The following is a 21,024-nucleotide window of genomic DNA, read 5'->3' on the forward strand; positions in this document are numbered from 1 at the left end:
ACAGTTGTTACAGGAGGATCAGTTTATGAGCAAGACACTGAAACTCGTGCAGCTCCTCCCTGTCGTGGAAACAAATGTGTAATTAGCTAAAAGTAATGAGTATCACTACATTATAGTGTATATTACTCTAACCTGTCATCACAGCCCTACAGGAACCTTTCTGCCCCACTCAGCACTTTACTTTAGCGTGAGCTCAACTCCTGCAAACCAGTCTGTCTTCTTGTCATTTACAGAATTTCAGTTTTTGTAAGTGTAACAGCAGCTGTGATCTGGCATCCAACAAACAGATATAAACTGGCTGCAGTGCAGTTTATGGAGACTTGATGAATTCTTTGCAGCCTTTAACTTCAGTTAGCAGGAATTGTTAAAAGAAGCTGGTGGGGCGATGGCGAGCGTGCATGGAGGCTCCTCTCCTGCTCTACATTCTTAGTGAAATCAAAGGTCGCTCAGCCTTCACGCTGGCAGTGACTGGAATCTGTTTACTCGTTCTTTTGCACGACATTGATCACAGAACGCACCTCACAATAGAGTTCAAAAAAATAAAGTTTAATGTTCATGTGCTGTATAACAAATAAAATATATTAGTGTTTAAAAAACAGGTGCATAACTAGGTGAAGCCTAATCTATCACTTGACAATAAACAGAACAGTGATCAGTGAGACGGCAGGTCACACATGCGGTTTTCTCTGAAACATCGTACAACAGTCACGCTAACCGGGCCAGTGTTTCAGCCAATCAGGACGCAGACAGGAGATATGCTCTGCCCCTGAACCCTTCCGTGGCTTTATCCCCCAGAATGCACCAGCTAGTTTGGATTTAAACTCACCACGTGGACTTTTTTTTTTTTTTTTTTTTTTCTTGAAATGTGAGAACGCCGCCTTGCACACTCAAAGTGAGACAACACAGATACTTGTTTAGTTGGAGGTGAATTCCCCGGCTGACTCCATGACAGACACACAGATACTGAGCACAGAAAAGATGCATCCACATTGTTTGCAAATAGACTTATTACTTACAGAAATATTGCATCGGTCTGTCGTTACGCTGAGTGAGACTAAACTATCTGCAGGGACGAGTCGTTATTATCACTATCATCATGTCGGACCAAACAGACGTATTTACACAGAAAAACACAGTGAACACTTATTTATGTATTTAAACAGCAAGAACACGTCTTTGAAATATGCACTGATGGCCATCACAGGTGGATTAAACACTGTTAAGAGCTAAGGCTAATCATGTTTTTAAATACCAGACACTTTCACACGGTTGTTTTTTTTTTTGCTCTACGTACATAAACACTGTATTGACACCGAGAAATCTACAGCAGAGTTACACTTGACAAAGGAAAACCCTGGTTGAGAGATTAGGCTAGCACTATTTGTTATCACACAACTATTTACAGGCCCCGGGCTGCTGCTCCGCCAGGAACAGCCAGAAACAGGAACTGAGCTTTCAGTTGCTGTTGTTGTAAAACCACATGTCTGCCATCTTTAATATATTGAATCCTTTATGAGTTCAGAACATATTTAGTGGATTTACGAGCTGTGGGGTCTGCTGGATCGTCTCTTAAAAACACGCAGGCTTTATTCCTGAAATACTCCCCGTTTGCAGATGTGTGGTTTCACTTCAGCAGCAGTGTTTTGCTAAATTACAAAGTGAAATGAACCAATTAGCTGGGCCTCCGGCATGCCAGCCAAGCCGTCGTGCCAAAGCGAATGACAGAGGTCCCCCTGCTGTTCCTCCACAACAGCTCGAATCCATCCTCCTTTTTACCTCCCATAAATATACACAAGACAAGAGCGAGGAGGGACACATTCATCCCACCTCTTCTGGTTCAACATTTGATTTGAATGATACAAAAAATAAGTTAACGGGCTGAATCCTAACTCCTTCAGTACTCTTTGTTTTTTCTTACGGTACAAATGCAGACACACGAGCTCGACGTGGGAGAGTGAGCGAGGCTCAGGCGACAGGAAACGATCGGATACGGCTTCACGTAGAATCGTGAAAAGGTACGGTTACGTTACACCACATTGTATTCAACTTTGGATTTCCCTGCTTCAGTCACAGAAATGTGTCAACTTGTGCCGATGAAGGTTTCTTTTACTCCGAGCCCAGAGTGTGTGCTTGGTGGAGCTGAGGTCTCTGTAGACACTTTGTGGATTCGTTGCACTGTATAAAAAGTTCCCCTGCGAGTGTCACTTAAGAGTCTTCAGCACTCCTCTTTCTAACTTGTGCATTCAAGTTCCAATTTGTATCAGCAATCCTTTAAATATCTATCAGAGTATTTCTTTACAAACGTGCAGTCTTTCCATCACCGCAGCTCCACCAGTGGATTCTTTTTTTGTTACCCGTGCAGCAGCCAAGATAACTCTCCTCTGTTGGCGTTAGGATTCAGCCCGGCGTCACAGCCAGCGACCCGACCGTGCAAAGGAAACAACAGAAAAGCCACCAAGGCAGAGGTAAAGAGCAACAGATCACTGTTAAATGACATGAATATCCAACACACAGACAAAGACCTGCAGAGCGCTGAGGGGCTTCTCATCCAGCTCTCCAGGTGCTTTGGCAAACAAGTTTGAAACAAAAGAAAAATAAATGCTATTCATGAGGCAACGTTGGTTGTTAAGGCTCTACTGTGGCTGTGCTTGCTTAGTATCTGTCGATGGATAACTGCATACTGTCAGGTGTGAGTAAAATGAAGTGAGGGGCGGGTACTAGAGGAGGGCGGTGGTGGGGCGAGGAGATGAGCGGCGGAAGGCACTATGTGGAGTCTTCCGGCTCTGATTTGATGGTTTTCTTCTCCGTGCTGTTGGACGCTCGCTGCGATGTCCCGTTTTCTGGAGGTCAAGAAAGAAAAAAAAGCACATCATCAGCATAGAGGGTCATAACGCTGCACGAAGCCTCGTACGAACACACAAAACATGGACGGTGGAACCAATCACAGGCAGGAAACACTCTAGCCTGGAGTGAGAAGCTCGAAGATCACAAACCTGTTGCTGGTGTTTTGGTCTCGTCTGTGTGGTTGCTGCTGCTGCTGCTGTTGTTGTTGTTGTTGTTGTTGTTGTGGTTGTGATGGCGCTTCAGTTCATTGGCGAGCTGCTTGCCCAACGGGAGGTCGCCCTCCTGCATGTTCTGACTAACAACCCGCAGGTTGATGGGTCTTTCATCTGGAGGACAGACGCAGAAGAAAGAAAGCAGAAGGATTGTCACTGTGCTCCGAACTCGGCGTCCAGCGGCGTGATGATTTATAAATAAACATCAGAAGACTTTCATCATCGATCACAGCGTTGCTGCACACGGGGATGTGCAAACATCTGGCCAGATGTTGTTCTAACGCCGGCTTTGTTTGACACGTTCTGTATTCCCAGTGGAGACAAAGTGAGTTAAGCTTCTGATCCCTCATGTGTGCCTTTTATTCCCTTTGAGAGAACAGCCAGCGAAGAGAGAGAGAGAGCGAGCGAGCGAGCGAGCGAGAGGAGGGAGGGGTTGAATGTATTTTGTCGTTCTAGGTTCAATATGAGCATACAGATGTTTTTATCAGATTGGAGTCCTCATCTCAGCTGCACATTTTTACCCATGATGCTCCGCGGGGTTGACGTGGAAGCGTGATCAATATCGTCTTCTGCTGATGGAAATAAATTCACACAGCTCAGGACGCGACTTTAAAACTCACTAATATTCACTCTACTGCCACATATCACAATGAAGCATGAAATCCTCCCGTCCTTTGAGGCGCAGATTCATTGTGTAACGCTGCACTAAAGCATGCTGGGATACCTTTAGGAGGAGACGAGCCTGACGAGCTGCGAGTCAAGATTTAAACAGCCAATCAGGCTGCAGCACGAGCAGGTTTCTGAGCGGCTTTATGGAGACTTATAAAGTGATTGTTGATCATCACAGGAGAAATGGGCTCCATGTGAAGCTTTTATAGACAGGGATCAAACACGTGCCGGGAAGTTAGGGTCATACTTCATAAGTTGCTGTTCAGTCAAGAAGGAAGAGAATCAGAAATGAGTACACGCAGAGCAATGTGGGCAGAGAAGGATGTTTGTGTGTAGAAACATAAATGTGTGTGTGATCAGAGGCAGCGAGGACATTTAGAGGACGAGACGAAGAAGAAAAGACGTGACAAGTGACAGAGAGGAAACAAGAAAAGGGACAGAGAAGAGGTGGGGGAGGACAGAGAGAGAGAGAGAGAGAGAGAGAGAGAGACGCCCCCCTCCAGGCAACTGGCTGGAGGTAAACAGGCGTGGGCGTGATAATTACAGGTGCATTGTGGGATTTGTGGGAACAGCGATATAATGAGCTGTCGGGAGTGGGTGAGTGAGGAAAGGGATGAAAATGAGATGAGGCCCTGAGGAGAAGAAAGATCCTGAATAATGATGCGTCTCTCCGTCTCCTTCCTCCCTTCTGTGTTCGACAAGTCGGAGATAATAAAGTAAAAAAAACTGACAGCTGCCACGGCTCGAAAATCTGCACCTATAGGTGTTGTTTCCATCCTGTGGCATTTCTGACATGAAATGAATCCTCCGACGCACTCCAAGAAACATCAAGTCACATTAGGCTCCGATTCAGTCACTTTGTTTGTGCTCAAAAACAACAACGTCTGCTGAACGTGCCAACCACAGCTGGAGGCTTCGTCTCCATTGGACACAAAAAAAGGCCCAACTAAACACAGACGAGCCAAAGAAGGACAGGAAGGTCATCTCACCTTGGTGATCTCTGCTGGCGTCTGCGGCGGCTCCGTTGGTGTTCTGGGCGTCGTTGAGGTACTTGAGAGCGGCGGGAGGGATCCTCCAGTCCAGAGCCTGGAGCCGCTCCTGGACGGCGGCGTCCTGCAGGATCTCCATCTGCCGCGCCAGCAGACGCTCCAGCTGTATCTGACGGACACGAGAGATTGAGGATTATAAGAAGCACACGAGTAATTAAGACTCCAAACAAAGGTGAGATTTACTCTGTTCCCATCAAATCCAACATTTCATTTCATCGAACACGCCGTCTCCGCTTCAGCCTGGAAAATCGCTGCTGCAGTTCAAAGGCAGTCATTGAACGTTAACACAGAGGACCAACGACTGACAGCTGACAGAAATAAAAACATCAGTGTGCACTTCACTGTCAGCTCAGATTATTATGGGATGTGCTTCACATCGTCACACAGTGGAACGTCTGACAGAAGCCATGAAATGTCTTCTTCTCCTCAATGTGAGACCTGAGAAATCACATCACAATGACAAGTGCATCTGCACACGCACGCACACACACACACACACACACACACACGACGTGGAGGAGCGTGTGTTTTCCACACACACTTCCCATGAACATGTTTCCTTAGTAATGACTTATCATGAAGCTCTCCTCCTACACGCCGGCTCTAATGAGGAGCGAGCGGCAGACAGTGGAAACCAATAAAGACTATTACTGGGATCAAACTGGATCCTGTGTGCTAAACATCTGCTCTCCCCGTCCTCTCATCTGGAGCTTCATCATGTCCATGTGACTGGTCCTTGAAGACTTGTAATCTACAGGATCTGGGTGCATTGATTGTTTCAGCCTGCCTCCTGATTCGCTCTCTGCCTACCTGCAGATTTCGCCCCACGGTTTCTTCTCCTTTGGACTTGGCGCAGGCCAGCTGCTCCCTCAGCATCTCCTGCCTCATGTGGATGGCCTGCAGCGCCTCCTGGATGTCGAAGAAGTTCTCCTGAAGGAGTCAGAGAGACGGACAGAGAGAGAGAGAGAGAGAGAGACGCCTTTATTCCCAGCGGGATGGACGGGGATGGACGGGGTGTGGACATAGAGAGCAGAAGGAGGGTTCAGCGTGGACAGATCGATCTGCTTTGACTTCAAATCTAACCTTTCACCTACTTTGACACTCTGTTCACTTTGACAGATAATGAAAGGATAGCTCCATGTTCATCCTCTCTGAGCCTCCCTGACTACGATCAGAAAGTGAAGATAGACTCAGATCTTATTGGCGTTTCCTTTGAATGAGACCAGCTGATCAAACAAAGAGGAATAGTCGGGAGTTGTGCTGATCTGTAAACTTGGCAGGAGTTGGTCTCTGCTGTTTATCGAGGCGCTCAGAGTCGTCTTTACTGAGCAGGTGTCAGTTCGAGGTTTTAATCCCTGCAGAGTTTGCAGCCGGCACATGTTCTCCATCACAAACTGACTGTGAGCCAAGTGTCTGACGGATCGTCTTTGTCTCACTGCTCCATCTCTAACACTACGAACGTTATACACAGAAACATGAGCAGAGAAAAGCAGCATCCTCCCTCCTGCACGCTTCGACACACTCAGGCTCCATGAACCTCATCAGAATAAACTTACCTCTGTTTTGATCCTTTTAGGTGACGGCTCGTCTCTGTCTCCACAGCGAGACCTGCACACACGCACACAAGACAACAGACTAGACGAGTTCTTCATGCACACAGAGAAATACAGTCTACTGTTTTCATGCCTGAGAATTTCAAAATAAAGGCTTTTGCAGTAAATAAAAATCATTGAGATAATCATGTCTGAGTTTATTCTGCTGACTCGGCTGATTCTTGTGTTTACAGAGAGGAACTTTTTCCTCACTATACAAATGTTTTTTTTCTGAAGACAGAAAAGTGTTCAAAGTGAATAAAACCCAGAGAGTTGAGTTGAGACTCTTACTTGCTGGTGCGGTAGGTGTACTTGTAGGTGACCTCTCTGGAAATCTGGCGTGCGAGTCCGAACAGCTCGTCTCGGCGTGTCAGCAGAGCCATGTCCCTCATACAGAGCTGAGCCGCCGCCTCGTTCACCGTCAGCTGCACATCACAGACAACGGTGTTAATGAAGAAAGAGCAGCGTACCTCAGAGATCTCCAAGAAGGAAGAGTGTGGGTCAGAACCTCGTGCAGCGTCAGGTGTTTTCCGTCCCTCCTCTTGGAGTCAAAGCGTCCGTAGATGGCGCTGTATTTACGAATCTCCTCCTCCCTGCGTGGGTCGTCGTCGCTCATTTCAAAGATGTGTCCGATCATCTTTGCCAGTTTCTTGTTGTTCTTTAGCTGCTCTTTGACCTCGGCCACGTCTGTTTTAGGAAGTCCTGGCGCCATCCTGTCCACACACTCCAGGACTGACTGGACGGCGGCAGCGTCCAGAGCCTCTAAGGCGTCTCTGGGTGATGACGGGGAGCCGAGGTCTGAGGGCGACAGGCTGTGCTCGCTGTCGTTGCTGTGGCCCGACCAGAAGCGAGCCTCGCTGCTGCCCTGCAGAGGCGACCCGGCTGACACTTTGTCTCTCGCCACGTCCAGCTTCCCCGGGTCCGAGCAGGCGGCGGCGGCGATGGCTTTGGGCATCTTGACGCTGGCAGTGTTGGCTCTGTCCTGTCCGCTGAGCAGTGTTGGCGAGCCTTCGGGCAGTTTGTAGACGGGGATGCTGCAGACGGGCAGCGATGTGAGCGGCTGGTTGAATATGGACGGGTTGGTCACCCAGTCCCGCAGCGCCTTCTGGAGGCGCCGCACGTGCAGCGGCTTGCTGGCCATGCCGACGAGGGCCATGATCTCCAGGAACTCCTCCTCCCCGGCCTCGCACAGCTGCTGCACATCGTCGCCGCCCTGCTGGATGAAGGCCTCGTAGTAGTAGAGAAGGTTCGCTCGCTGCAGGATCCTGTAGAGCTGCAGCTCACCCAGGGTTCTCGGCAACACCGCCGCCATACCTGAAGACGGAGCAGACGGGTGAAGAGCTGAGCCAATCACTGAGCGGCTCGTCGTCATGCTAAGCTGACAAACGCCTCATGTTTCCTGTTCACCCTGCAGACACCATCAATGATTCTGATGTGCTCTTAACTTTGGGCCAGACAGAGAATAAGTGTGTTTTCAAACTGCTCCTTTCATACTTCAGAACTTTAAGTCGAGTCCTTCAAACATTTCAGACGCAGAAATGTCAGAGAAGACATGGGCTGACTGCAGAGCCTGAGAAACTCCCGCTGAGCACCAACTGGAGAGGAAACCTCATCGCACTTATTAAAGTAAAGAGACAGAAATCCACAGATGACACTGAGACGATCACAGCTGTCACACACTGCTGAATAAAGTAGAAGGATCTGAACGGAGCTTTCTTTCTGCCTGGATGCCAAACTACCAACAGTTTATGATTCTGCCTCAAAAAAAAACTATCTTGACACCATTTTTCCACTTTGCTTTCTGAGAGAGGCCAGAAAATGTGGGGGTTAAAAACATTCACACTCCACGACTCGACAGCAGAATGAAGGATATGCGCCACACGCTCAGAGTTTATCAGGCCTCAGCAGGTGTGTGAAAGGTTACATTTGGCAGCTGAATGGACGACTTCTCATTGAAGTACGCCACATTTTTAGAGTGAATGGCCCAGCTGGGATTCCCTTTAACCCCGTTTAGTAATCAGCATGTTTTCAGCTGTGTGAGCTTGAAAACGTTCATGTTTCACGTGTTAGATAAGGACAAAAGACCACAAAGATGCCTTCTTCTTCACAGCTAATTTTGTGTTTCTCATGCATGTGGAACATTGAACGACTCTTTGCATTAGTTAGGCCATTTTCTGCTTGAATGCACATGAGAGCAAAACCCTGAAAACATGTTGTTTTTACTATTTTAGCCCCACATGCATCAGAGCAGATTCCACATGTTTGTTGCCCAGTCACTTTAGTATTTCTGCCACTGATACCTCACAAAGCAAGGACACGCTTTGGGCCAAAAGAGTGTCACAGTATGAAAGTGGAGGAAAGGTGGAGGTCTGAGAGAGGCTTGTTGTCCTCTCTTCCTATGTGCATGAGAGGCCCTGCGGAGGCCGAGCTAACAGAGGAGTGGCAGTCAGCAGGCCCGGCTAGCTGGGAGGACCACATGCCTCTCTCCACCCCTGCAGGATGTGTAGGTGGTGGGCTCGCCTCACCAAGAATAGGCAAAGAGAGCCTGAGCGCAGCAAGTCAGGCGAGCCTCGACTCACCCTGACAGATCCGCCTGACGGAAACGATCACATTTATGTAGAGGGATATTTCTCCTACAAGCACACTTACACTACTTCTACTACCATTGTTAAGTCACTGACCTACAAATCAACCAATCAGAGCACAGCATGAGAAAACGCAGATGTAATAATTATAATACCAAGTTTGAATCTATTCTGAACACATTCATTGGTCGTTGGAAAAAGCACAAGTTTCAAATATGACTTTAACAAAAGCACATCTGAATTCTTACCAACGTGGACCTGGAGTATGAAAGGTCAAAGTTCAGTGCTGCTGAAAAATGAGCCATGCATGTGAGTGTTTTCACATCATATTAAACTTTGAGATCACAGATGCTTTCATGGCTTCAGCAGATTGTTTGGGACGGCTCATTTTAAAACCAAAGGAAAATAAAAGGGCAATAATTATTTCTTCATGTCGTAAAAGTGAAGAGTAACGGAGCGTAGAATGGAAAAACTCCACTAAACTAAATGAATCCCATCCCGTCATACGAGCTGCTGTGTCCGGAGACGTTCAGAGAGCTGCTTTAAGAAAGAGTCGTCTGATTGGACTAAAGGTCCAAACACTGTGTGCATGTTCACAGCAGACTGTCCATCAGTCGTTACAAACCAGCGTAAAGGAAGCTGCTTCTATTAAAGCTGTCCACACACACACACACACACACACACACACACACACACACACACACACACACACACACACACACACACACACACACACACACACACACACACACACACACACACACACACACACACACACACACACACACACACACACACACACAAGATTCAATAATGCTTATTGTAAGTTCAACAGCCGGCTGCACTCACACTCCGATATCTAACAGACTGCCATCTTTCTCCACTTTACCACAGCAGACGTCTGTGTGTGTGTGTGTGTGTGTGTGTGTGTGTGTGTGTGTGTGTGTGTGTGTGTGTGTGTGTGTGTGTGTGTGTGTGTGTGTGTGTGTGTGTGTCAGGCTTCTGTGAATGGCAGCCTCTAATTGGAGTCCTGCTTCACAAAAGCGAGTTTAGCGAGTTCGCCTTTTCACCTGGAGAAGCGAGGCGTGCGCTGGCACAATGGTGCACACACACACACAGTCACACTTTATTACACACACACACACACACACACAGTCACACTTTATTACACACACACACACACACACACACAGTCACACTTTATTACACACACACAGGATGCAGATGTGTAGTTTGCCAGGTGAAGTGCCACGCAGCAGACCAAGCCCTCAGATAAGTGAGGAATACTTTGATTCCACTTTGAATCAGGAGAAATTTACCAACCAGGAAAAATAATGTTGAATTGGAACAATGTGTTCAAATGTGTGTGTGTGTGTGTGTGTGTGTGAGAGAGAGAGAAAGATGTGTTCTTTATCCTTTAATACATCTAACTTAAAACAATGTAAATATTGTTTCTTTAAAAACAGCCTAAATAATGAAATGATAAAAATGTTAAATACTGCAGAGACATGAACATTCTCATAATAACTCAATCAAACTTCACTATTGTTCTAACTGTTGACAATGTCACCTTTCATGTCACTGTCCATCTCACTATGTGCTCATCCTTTACATCTATTGTCCACAGGAGAAGCTCCAGGTTTGATGTAAAGTCTTGTTCTTCTTGGAGCACATTAATTCATGTATAATTAAACCTTTAATGACCGAAATGCTCCTTTAAAGTCTCCTTACAGTGCACAACATGAGAGTTTGTATCAGGCATATTCAGAGTTTAAAGCCATCGTGATATTACAAATCATTTCCAATCATTGATCCTGCAGCACCTGGTGGTGTCGTGGTGCTCCCGGCTTCCTATCTCTGCAGAATAAAAGCTGCTAACATGCAGGATCAGATCCAAGTCCACTTAATGCTGCCTACCTGGTGAGTTTTTGGCCCCCTTTGGTCCTTCCTGGTCCAGGTTTTCTTCCTTTTCTCGCTTCTTCTTTATCAACAAAAAGTCTGAGTGACGGTCTGTGCAGTAAAAAAAAAAGAAAAAGCCCGCAGAGAAGGGATCCCCGACGAGACGCTGCGTGCGTAAAAACCTCAAATCTTAATCAATTAAGTGCGGATATTGAATAATCATTTCCAAATAGCCTTTGTGTATCTGTGCGTGCTCAACCCGAGCGACACTCCGCTGCTCTTCCTCTTTTTCTGGAAACTTTTTCTGTCTCCAGTCGTTGAGAGAGAAAGAATCGGAGTAAAACGCCGCTGACCTTCGTGCGTCTTTCGGTGCGTCCTTTTCCTCCGTGTGTGTGTGTTGCGTGTGTTCGCGAGTATGACGAGTGTGTGAGTGTGTGTGTGAGTGTTTGAGTCCTCTCCCAGCGTCTATCCACTCCCCTGCACTGTTCACAACCATCAAACCCCACCACAGACACACACACGCACGTACTTCCGGCCGGGGTACAAAATAAAAGTACCGATGACGAGCTGGATTAAATAATCAAGTAATTTCATCTTCAAACTAAAAAAATATGTTCAATAAAATATATTGTCTGACAAATCTCTCTGTTTTAAAATCTCCACAAACTATCAGAAAATATTCACTTTTAAAAATATGGCATCAAGTGTTTGACGACTGATTAATGGAGCATAAAATATTCTGCAATATAATTTACAGTTGATGACTGATGAGTTTGTATTTGCAGCGTCTGCAGTGAAACAATGCTGAATTAAAAATAGAAAGCAAGCACTCTATGTTAAACCACGAAATGTATTTGTAGATTAGATTAGATAGATACTTTATTGATCCCGAGGGAAATTCAGGTACTATTCTTTAAATATTGTATTATTTAAAGAAACTGCGACAAAAGAATTTCTGCTCATGGTTCATTCCTCGTGAAGGTATCTAGTGTGTACTGATTTTATTTTACCTGGGGAGAATTGTATGCATGAGGTTCTCCTTCAAAGAAAAATGAATATTTAAGATGTAAAAACCTTCTTTTCAGTTACCGCGTTTCAAACCAGCCTTTGAGATGCTTTTATTTTGTCAACACTTCCTGTCTTGTCAGTGTCTAGGTCTAACGACGTGCAGCTTCACGCGCGCAGCAGAATAAAGTGGGATATTCCGCGCGGTTGCCACAGAGCGTCTCTCTCTCTCTCTTTCTCGCCCACGCTGCTCCCTGCGTGACGCAAATCCGCGCGTGGGCGGACACACGGGGCGTGGGAGGCTTTCTGCACGGAATACCAAACACAGGCAGGTTCAACACCCACAGAGACACAGAGAGACGCAGCAGTTTGAACGCTTCATGTTCCAAACTCGATTATTACGGTGGAGATTATTTCATGATTTGATCCTCAACTGTAAATATTGTCAAAAGCAAAAACTCAATCAAAGCCTGAATCCCTGTTTGTGCAGTGTGAGAGCTTTTTGAACTCATTTCAAGGTCCTTTAAACTTTGCATTTTCTACTCTTTAATTATCTTCACGTGACTCATTCATATTTATTTATATTTGTAATAAGGATGTGCTGTGTTCCCTCTGTAGCCATGTGAAGCCTTTAAACGAGTTTATTTTATGGTGTGTTTGCAGTTAACCTGCACGTGATCCATCATGACTGTGTTCATGACCTCACACCTGCTGAATGTGTAAAAACACACGTCCTTTCTCTTAACTTTGTACACATGTTTTTCATGTCATTTCAAACGTTTGTTTCTTCTCAAAAGGACAAAAAAAAACACACCAAACAGAAACTCAGTGACCACTGAGGTCTGTGAAACACGTACGATCTAAAACCAAGTGAAGAAGAGTGAAGAAGGCTGATAGTTAAGATGTTTTTATTATGCTGCATGTTTATTCTGTCTTAATGAGCATCCACGAAGAGACTCAAGTGGACGTATCAGAGTTGATCCATGAAAACGACCTCGTGATGCACGATAGTCGTGAGTGAAAGGCCATGATCTGATTAATAACACACACGTGAAATAACATGTCTGACTGTGTTCATAAGGTCAGTGAAAACCCGCCTGTGTGCTAATAATCAATTCACATTTCACTGTTTAACAAATCAGGGGTGATGTGACGGGCATGCAAATGATTTCCTGCTCAGATGAGTGTGTGTGTGTGTGTGTGTGTGTGTGTGTGTGTGTGTGTGCTGATCAGCTGTGTAAAGTTTTTCCTGTTATGACCTTTAACAGACAGTTTTGATTGTTTCTGTAACATGGTCGTTTTTATTGGACGGCAGATAGAGTCAGAGATCAGGGGCTGAGTGGGGAACGATATGAAGGAAGGAGGATTTGAACCCGGGCTGCCCGCTCTAACCACTGATCCACCGGCGCCCCCAGCTCCACTCACTTTAACACCTAAAAACAATCTGTGTGTAAGTACTGATACACACACATACATGGGCTCCACATAGTTAGCATCATATCAAGAGAGCGGCTGCAGCTTTACTTTGAAATAAACTTCAGTGTGAGAACAAATCTAACTTTGATGCCCACTTGGTAACCACGGTAACAAAAACACAAATCCCAGGCAAACAATATTGCGTTGTTTTTTTTGATGCAGAAAAAAACTGCGGGCAAACTTCTGCACACATTAGTTTGAAATGACGCCGCTCTCTGTCTTTGTCTGACGGCAGAGCTTTTTCAGAGCTGCATCGTTTCAGCGCACAGCTTATCGGAAAGTTTGACTTCTCCGATACTTCAATACTTCTTCTGCAACTGAGAACAAGCGCAAGTAGAATGGAGTCACGACTCCAGCGTGCAAACATCTGCACAGTAACATCCTAGTGAGGCGTAAACGATGGAGCCCGGCACACAGCAGAGAGACGTCTCAACGTGATTCCACGCCGTCTGATTCCCCATCAATGAGCTATTTTAGGGAATTAGGCCAGCCGCCACCGGTATCACTCCCCGAGGACCGAGCTAGAAAGGCTTTTATCGAACCCACGCCACCTCACAAACGTCTCCCCCCTCACGCCCTCCCACTTTCACCACCATCGAAGCCGCTGAGATGTGAATCAAGTAAAACTTCGACTCAACGCTGCAGCTCCTGCCGTGTCTCCAAAAACCCAAATAAAGAGAAAACTAGTATTTGCAGAGAGTGTGTGTGTGTGTGTTTAGGAGTGTGTGTGTGTGTGTGTCAGTGTGGGGGCGGATGGGGTGGGACGCTTGCTTTTCAGATCCTCTAATTAATTTCAGAAGGAAAGTAAAACAAAAGTGCAGCTTATGCTGGAATAGTAAATCGTGCAGGAAGGTCACGATGAATCTAAAATGTAAAGTTAGAACAAACAAAAAGGCCAACGAGGGTTCACTGTCAGTCACATTTCTCCACGTCTGGCCATCATGTCGAAGGGATTATGTGCAAAATATTCAAATAAAAATTGCCATTTAGCAATCAGCCTCAGGGTGAATCAGGTGGCGGGGATGTGATGTCGTTTTTTTGTGTCTTTATTGGAGCGGACAGCTGAAGAGAGACAAGTCATGCTGAGAGGACAGAGTGTCACCACTCTGCACATGAGAGCTCGGCTATCTGTGCACCCTGCAGATTGAACTAGAAGCTAACCCAGATCACAAATCTCTTCAGACTCGTTTGGTCTGTCCGCAGACTCTCAAAAGATCTACTAAATATGCTGTTTTGTCATTTTACTTTCCCTCATAATGAAACATGGAAGACTTCTTGTGAGCGGACAAATGGAGCGAGCACTTCTCCGTTGTTTCCTTTCTTTGAGTAACAGCAAAATAAGTTTAAGAGCCTGCTTTCATCAGGAAGAAACTTTGAAATACTAACGATGTGTTTTCCAAACTCACACATGGAGCAGGTAGGATTCCTGACCGCCCACCTTCAGCCTCTAAATCCAGGTCTGGCTGCTGTGTGTGTGTGTGTGTGTGTGTGTGTAGATATGCAGATATGACCTTCTTATGGCGCTCCCATGGATCAGCCTCCGAGCAGACGGGGATCAAATCAAATTCTGAAAAAAAAAAGAGAGAGAAAGAGAAGAAGGAATATCAGTTCAGTATTTCTCTTTTGACCTCCATCCTCACCCACTGATGTCTCCCCCTCCCCCTCCCCCTCCCCCTCACACACACACACTCAATATCTAACAAGAACCAAACTAGAACAAATTAAAACGAGCGCGCCGGCAGGAAATAGGATGTCCACCCACACTGTGAGGTAGGTCGACACCCTGGCTGCATGTTCCCACAAGTCCCAGTTCCCCAGTTTAGACAACTGAATGCCACAGTCTTTATTTTTTTTTTAAAGCTCCAGTTGCCTCCTTTCTGCACGGCGAGTTTATTTCCATGATCGTCTTTACAGAAGACTTAAAGTCACCTCAAGTTCACGAGTCCAAAGATTTACATGGAAGCTTCCTCTGCTCCCGTGAAGGAGGAGAAACGTGAGTCGGTTTTAGAGGACGACGCCACGCTCAGAGCTGTGCAGACGAGGGCTTCGATTCTTCGGCTGTTTCACCGTTAGACGTTAAAGTCTACGGATCTCCTCCTGTCGTCCGTTAGACTGGATGAATTGTTCCCCTCAGGAGGAATCTGTTTAACTTTCTCATCTGGCACCATCACACGGTCAGACCCAGCTGCTCATTATCACAGGTTAGTTAACACCGAGTCCAAAGCAGCGTGTTGGTTGCACTTCTAACAGGTGGGGATGTAATGCACGTGCACTCCTTTCTATACATTCAGATGGAACGTTGAAAGACGTCACGTTACACACGGGTAGAGAAATGTCGACTCTGCCGAACTAAACAGACAAAACTTCAGCACAGGAAGTTGGAAAAAACCATCCGCTTTGTCGACGCACGACTTTGCATTACACCTTCCATATAATCTGTGAATACATTCACATGTTTTTCTGCAGAAGCTGAATCCAGTTTTGTATTCAAGTGATCAGATATTACCCCCAAACCCCCCCATCCTTCAATTTAGACCTCCAAACATGAAAAAAACAGCCAAGAGCAAGAGTTACAAGGTTTTCACACGACAGCAGCAATCTGCTTTCATGTCGTCCTGTCAATCATTCCCGAAGAGTAGGCGTCACTTTTCATTTTGTGTGTGTGTGTGTGTGTGTGTGTGTGTGTGTGTGTGTGTGTGTTCTCCCCTTCCCGCTGAAACCTCCGAACAGTGGATGTATCTCATTTGGCAAGGAGCCTCTTCATATTTCACTTTTCAGGAGACGCCTGTTCGTTTAATTTCTGCAGCGGCGTGCCTCTCTCTCTCTCTCTCTCTCTCTCTCTCTCTCTCTCTCTCTTTTTCTTCTTCTTCTCCTTTTCTTTTTCCCTGCAACTTCTTCTTCTTCTTCTTCCCCCCTGGAGTAGAAACACATTTCAATGACACGCCCACGCCTGGGCCTGTCAGCCCCTCGCCCTGTCAGAACGCCCACGCTGCTCTGCTCCCCTTCTCCCTCCCCTCCCCTCCCCTCTCCTCCCCTTCCCACCAACCCACATCCTCAACACTTTGCGCTCTAAAAAAGCAGCTCTTTTCATCCAAGTTCCTCTTTTGCAAGGAGAGAAAAAAAAAGAAAAAAAGAGGAACAACAGAGCGGCATGATTCAGTCTCCAGGCGGTGGTAGTGCTTGTCATGGAGTGTCCCTTTTCATTTGGAGGGAATATGGGTTACAGGATGACTGTGATGCCAAAAAGCAGCAGATAAAAAATGTGTTTGGTGCCTCCTATTGTCGTCTCCACCCAGCGCTGTGATGCCATTTTTGGGTGGCAGACACATTTTAGACAGGCGTGGATGTGACTTCACAGGGAGGGAAAAAAATATTGTGAAATCTAAAAAAAAAAAGATCTGTCCAGAAAGAAGTCAAAGCTGCCGAGCAGGTTTTCCTTTCTATTAAAGCACATTTTGGTTTGCGATGCCGTATGAGACCACGGCGTGTGTGAATTAGGAGAATGTGTGTGTGTGTGTGTGTGTGTGTGTGTGTGTGTGTGTGCAGGCTGAAGCCGGTGTGTTTGCACAGGCTCCCTGGTTAGTCTTACTTTGTGTCTGTTGAGAAAGTGTGGGATGGTATGAGCGGCTTATGTCTGACTGAACACGTGTGTGCCTGCGTGGGCGGGGAGTGTGTATAGGGGCGATGTGTGTGTGTGTGTGTGTGTGTGTGTGTGTCTTTGCACACAGATTACACTCGTGTGGGTGTTTTGGGCAAGGATGTGTGTGGGCGTAGTGAGCGTAGGCGGAGGTTATGTGACATACAGATAGAGACTGCAGTGTTCCTGCAGTGTGTTTATGTGTGTGAAACTTTACTGCAGAGTGTGGACGCCACAAACAGCTATAGGGGCCCTGCTGCCTCCAAATGTGCCAGCGTGGAAATCTGCTGCCTTCACACTCGTCTACTACTACCTAAGTCCAAATCCCCTGCATGAAGATACGGTCTGGAAATGTGTCACGTTCAAGAGCTGAGCAGGACACATCACACACACACGAGTTCCAGGAAGTTACTGTACTGTTCCTGAAGACAGCCATCAGTGAGACGGAGACGAGTTAGGACACCAAAAGATTCAACACGATACGATCCGACTTCATTTCATGATTTGAAGTATCCAAATACTGATGTGTACGTATATTTTTATCAAAAAAGCAGTGCATGGTCTCACCTGCACAAACGCACGGGAACTTAGATGTGTGCAGGAGTTTTATCAAAACAATCATCATCTGATCGCACCGATGTTTTTAAAGTCACAAGAATCCTGCACTCAAACTGTGTCAGGTTTAATCAAAGCTGTGCAAGGTTCAACACTTCCTCCCAAAGTGGGGCGGAGTTGTTTTTTATATATATATATATATATATATATATATATATATATAGTTTTGGAATCAAAATAATGATGACTGATGAATTATTTATACAAACTACGGCTCCCATGAGTCCTCGCTCTTTTTTCCATTCTGCTCGCTGGGATAACAGGAGCGGTGTTTGTGAAGGTGATGTCACCTCAGACTCATAATACTCATCACATTTGACCTATGACCTCACTGCCTGCATGTAAATCTGAACGCTCACTCAGGGTCATATGTAAACGTATCACGTGTTGACTCATCCTCCTCTGAAGGGAGCTCAGCCTGTGACAGAGCCGCCTTGTGGTTTCAGAGGACGCACACACACAGTTCAGTGTTGATGTGTCGAGTTCAGTCTGAGTAAAAGGCCTTTAGCTCTCCTGTTAAACTGCTGAGCAGCATTTACACCTCGCTGCTGATCATTTCACCTTTATGGGAAACTAAAAGCTCGCGACAGCAACACGCACTCTGTGCGAGCTGTGAAAGCTAACGTGGAAAATCAAACACGTTGTTTTCTGTCTTAAAGTCATTTAATGCTGCAGCTCATGTTACAACACGATGCAGCTCCTACACAGACCAGCACTTCATGTGCTGCTTACTTTATACAATCAGACACGAGAGGATGTGATACATGCAAAAAAGGCTCAAAGACTTCTTAAACTAAACATCTTAAAACATTAAACTGTGTGTTGGTGAGAGAAATAACTGGATGAGGTGAAGAGTGAAGCAGAAATGTCAAGGTCAGGTGTGAGATCAAAACAAGGAATCTTTCAATCTGCAACTTTACAAACTGCACGTCACACGACGTCGTGCCAAAAGAAAAGGCAGGTTTGGAGTCTTCACTCCTTCGCAGATAAAAAGGTCACTTTAAGCACAGCTAGTTCAGCAGCATGAAGGCAGCAGTGGGTTCAGACATAAAAAGAGCAGAGTGGAGTTTTTCCTGCTCTTTAAATTCTGCATGCTGCACCTTTAAAGCATCAGTGGGAAGCTGACATGTCGTGGGCTGACGTGGAGGGGATTTGCCCATTTTGGCCACGTTTGGGCCTCAGCGACCCTCGCCGCCCACGGCATCCTCACACTGAGAGCGCTGCTGACGTCTGACATGTCTGCTATCTGCAGGCGGAGGCTGATGCTCACTCTGCCACGACCACACACTGCAGTCAGAGAGAAACTGAAGGCCTTCATCGTGCCATGAGAGACAGAAACACCTCGACTTTGAGCTGATGTGAAGGTGTGATGAGTCTGTTCGCTGTATTAATTGTGTGCTGCCTCCTAAAGGTCAGGGCTGCCTATCGGATCGCCTTCAGACCTCGCAGTGACAAACCGATATGTGACAAAAGATGAATACTAACGGGGGAAAAATCCCTCACAAGAGGAGAAGCAAAACTGGTAGAAAAATGATGAAACAATGCGAGCTCAGGGTGTGAGCAAAGTTGAGGCAGGCTTTGAAGTGAAGCCACACATTTTGCATGATTATTGCTGTTAAGTTTTTGATCTTGAGCCAGCAGGCACGAAAAACAACAGCAGCTTGGGATTAGTCTCCCCCCCACTCACACGCCTACCTTTGCCAGCATAAGTCCCTGACTCAATTAGAAAAAAAACCTCTGCAACTTAGGGCTCCTCACGCACAAGTACCCACATGGCCCTGCCCACGTCCCTGCAGCACATCACTACCAGCATCACTTTAATCACACGGCGCAGTGAATGCACGGGGATTTGTCTTGGTGACATTAATGCAAAGACTTACTACCAACAATGTACACACTGATATGACAGCACAGAGACAGCAGGGCCAAACACACAGAGGAAATAAAGATTTATCTGTCATTAATTAAATATCATCCACGGAGGAGTCCTCCTGCAGCGAGCTTCACAAAAGTGACTCCAGGATTGTTTTTGCATGAATGATTTGATCGTTACACTTTTCTGTTTTCGTTTCTCTGAATGTTGTTTCAAACACAGAACACACAGACTGCAAAGATAACCACAGTCTGCTTTACTGCACACGCAGGACAGGAGGGTTGCTGGAGACAGGATCTGTAAGTTCTGTACATGAAAACAGGAGCCATGTTTGAATTGAGCAACTAAAAACATCTGTTCTGATGGGATTTGGACTTTTGTCCTTTTCCTGCCGACCCAAACCTTAGAACTGAAGGTAAACTCTCTGCTCGCTGCTTCCTGCTCATGTCAGCGGTGGAGGTGTCGCCTCTGAAGTCCGTCCAGGTAAAACAGATACAGCTAAGTGAAACTTTGTTTTAAATGTAAATGTCCAGAGACTGTGGGCGATCAGTGAGTTTAATCTGATCCCTGCCCTGAAAAACAACAGCTGTGCATGGAAAAGTGAAATGTTGTGTGTGATTGGGGTATTAAAGCTCACTGTAAGGTTGTTTTTATAAAGCACAGGGTCAAATTCAAGCTGCTTCTTCTTCTTCTTCTTCAGTTGCATGTGATGTCGTGCTGTTTTTTTTATTCCACCACAGAAACCGAGATGTTGTAGTGCAACTCCATCATCAGTTAGTGTACTCGCTCTTACCTGTGTGCTGTTTCCATAGCAACAGGTTCAGACAGGTTAATGACGCCCGAACACATCTTGACCCTGCAGATAATGAGAATGGACAATCAGACTTTAACGGATCAGAAACAGAACAAACACAATCTACAGTGATTCTCTCTTTGACTGGGTGCCGATTTGTTTGATGACCGCCTGAGGAGCTCCAGAAAATATGAGAGGACAGCTGAAGAGAGAGAGGGGGGGGGGGGGGGGGTAACTAAACTAACCACGAGACCCCTCTTCTGCATATGTAGGATGGAGGACGATCTCCATGAATGCCTGTCACTAGGATCCTGTTTGTGCATGAGCGTGTGTTTCAGCCTTTGTGTGTGTTCATGTCCATTGTGGGATCAATAAAGTATTAATTAATAATATTATTATCTCGCCCTCTCAACAATCCAATCAGCTTCCTTTCTGTCACTGCCCTCCCATTGGCTGTGAAGGACCAGGAAGAAGTTCACAATAAGGACGCTTTGCTCTCTCCTCTGGTGACTTTAGAGATGTCAGCTGAAAGCGTTCATATGTAAAGTTCAGCCCTCCGGTCCTTCCTGCCTTGCTTGCTGCGGGGGCCGGAGGAGGCCCTGAGCCGGGGCGGGGCTGGACTGGGGCCGGCCTGCAGGGCTGCTGGGCTCCCAGCCGCCCACAGAGAGGCCTGGCTGGGTGGGCGTCATCTATGGAGCGATTGATCCCGGCAGAGACAAAAAGTCTCCCTGTTGTCCTGCCTGACTGGAAACAGCAAAAAGAAAAAATCTCAGAG

At 46.2% G+C, this 21,024-nt stretch overlaps 1 protein-coding gene and 1 long non-coding RNA gene across 2 annotated transcripts; both read right to left on the bottom strand.

Annotated features, from left to right (window-relative positions):
• Positions 1–530: 530 nt before the first annotated feature.
• Positions 531–13,169, bottom strand: LOC306819027 (NGFI-A-binding protein 1-like). Its single transcript, XM_079336794.1, has 8 exons — positions 13,115–13,169; positions 6,875–7,680; positions 6,658–6,791; positions 6,331–6,382; positions 5,585–5,704; positions 4,715–4,883; positions 2,994–3,170; positions 531–2,840 (listed from the first exon to the last, which is right to left on the bottom strand). Exons 1-8 carry the CDS (start codon positions 13,146–13,148, stop codon positions 2,764–2,766), a joined length of 1,569 nt encoding a protein of 522 aa, XP_079192920.1. The 5' UTR covers positions 13,149–13,169; the 3' UTR covers positions 531–2,763.
• A 33-nt stretch (positions 13,170–13,202) lies between these two features.
• Positions 13,203–21,024, bottom strand: LOC306819040. The gene is made up of 4 exons (XR_013778473.1): positions 20,495–21,024; positions 20,250–20,312; positions 14,843–14,898; positions 13,203–13,288 (listed from the first exon to the last, which is right to left on the bottom strand). It is a non-coding gene; the product is annotated as an uncharacterized lncRNA (long non-coding RNA).

Source organism: Symphodus melops (genome assembly GCF_947650265.1).
Source record: "Symphodus melops genome assembly, chromosome: 23".
Classification (NCBI taxonomy): domain Eukaryota; kingdom Metazoa; phylum Chordata; class Actinopteri; order Labriformes; family Labridae; genus Symphodus; species Symphodus melops.

Coding starts and splice junctions, on each gene's coding strand:
- LOC306819027 (XM_079336794.1), bottom strand. CDS start 13,148: ATGTTACAGAAACAATCAAAACTGTCTGTTAAAG. Junction 6,383..6,657: donor TACACCTACCGCACCAGCAA/GTAAGAGTCTCA, acceptor GCGTGTGTGCAG/GTCTCGCTGTGGAGACAGAG. Junction 2,841..2,993: donor GACCAAAACACCAGCAACAG/GTTTGTGATCTT, acceptor CTTGACCTCCAG/AAAACGGGACATCGCAGCGA.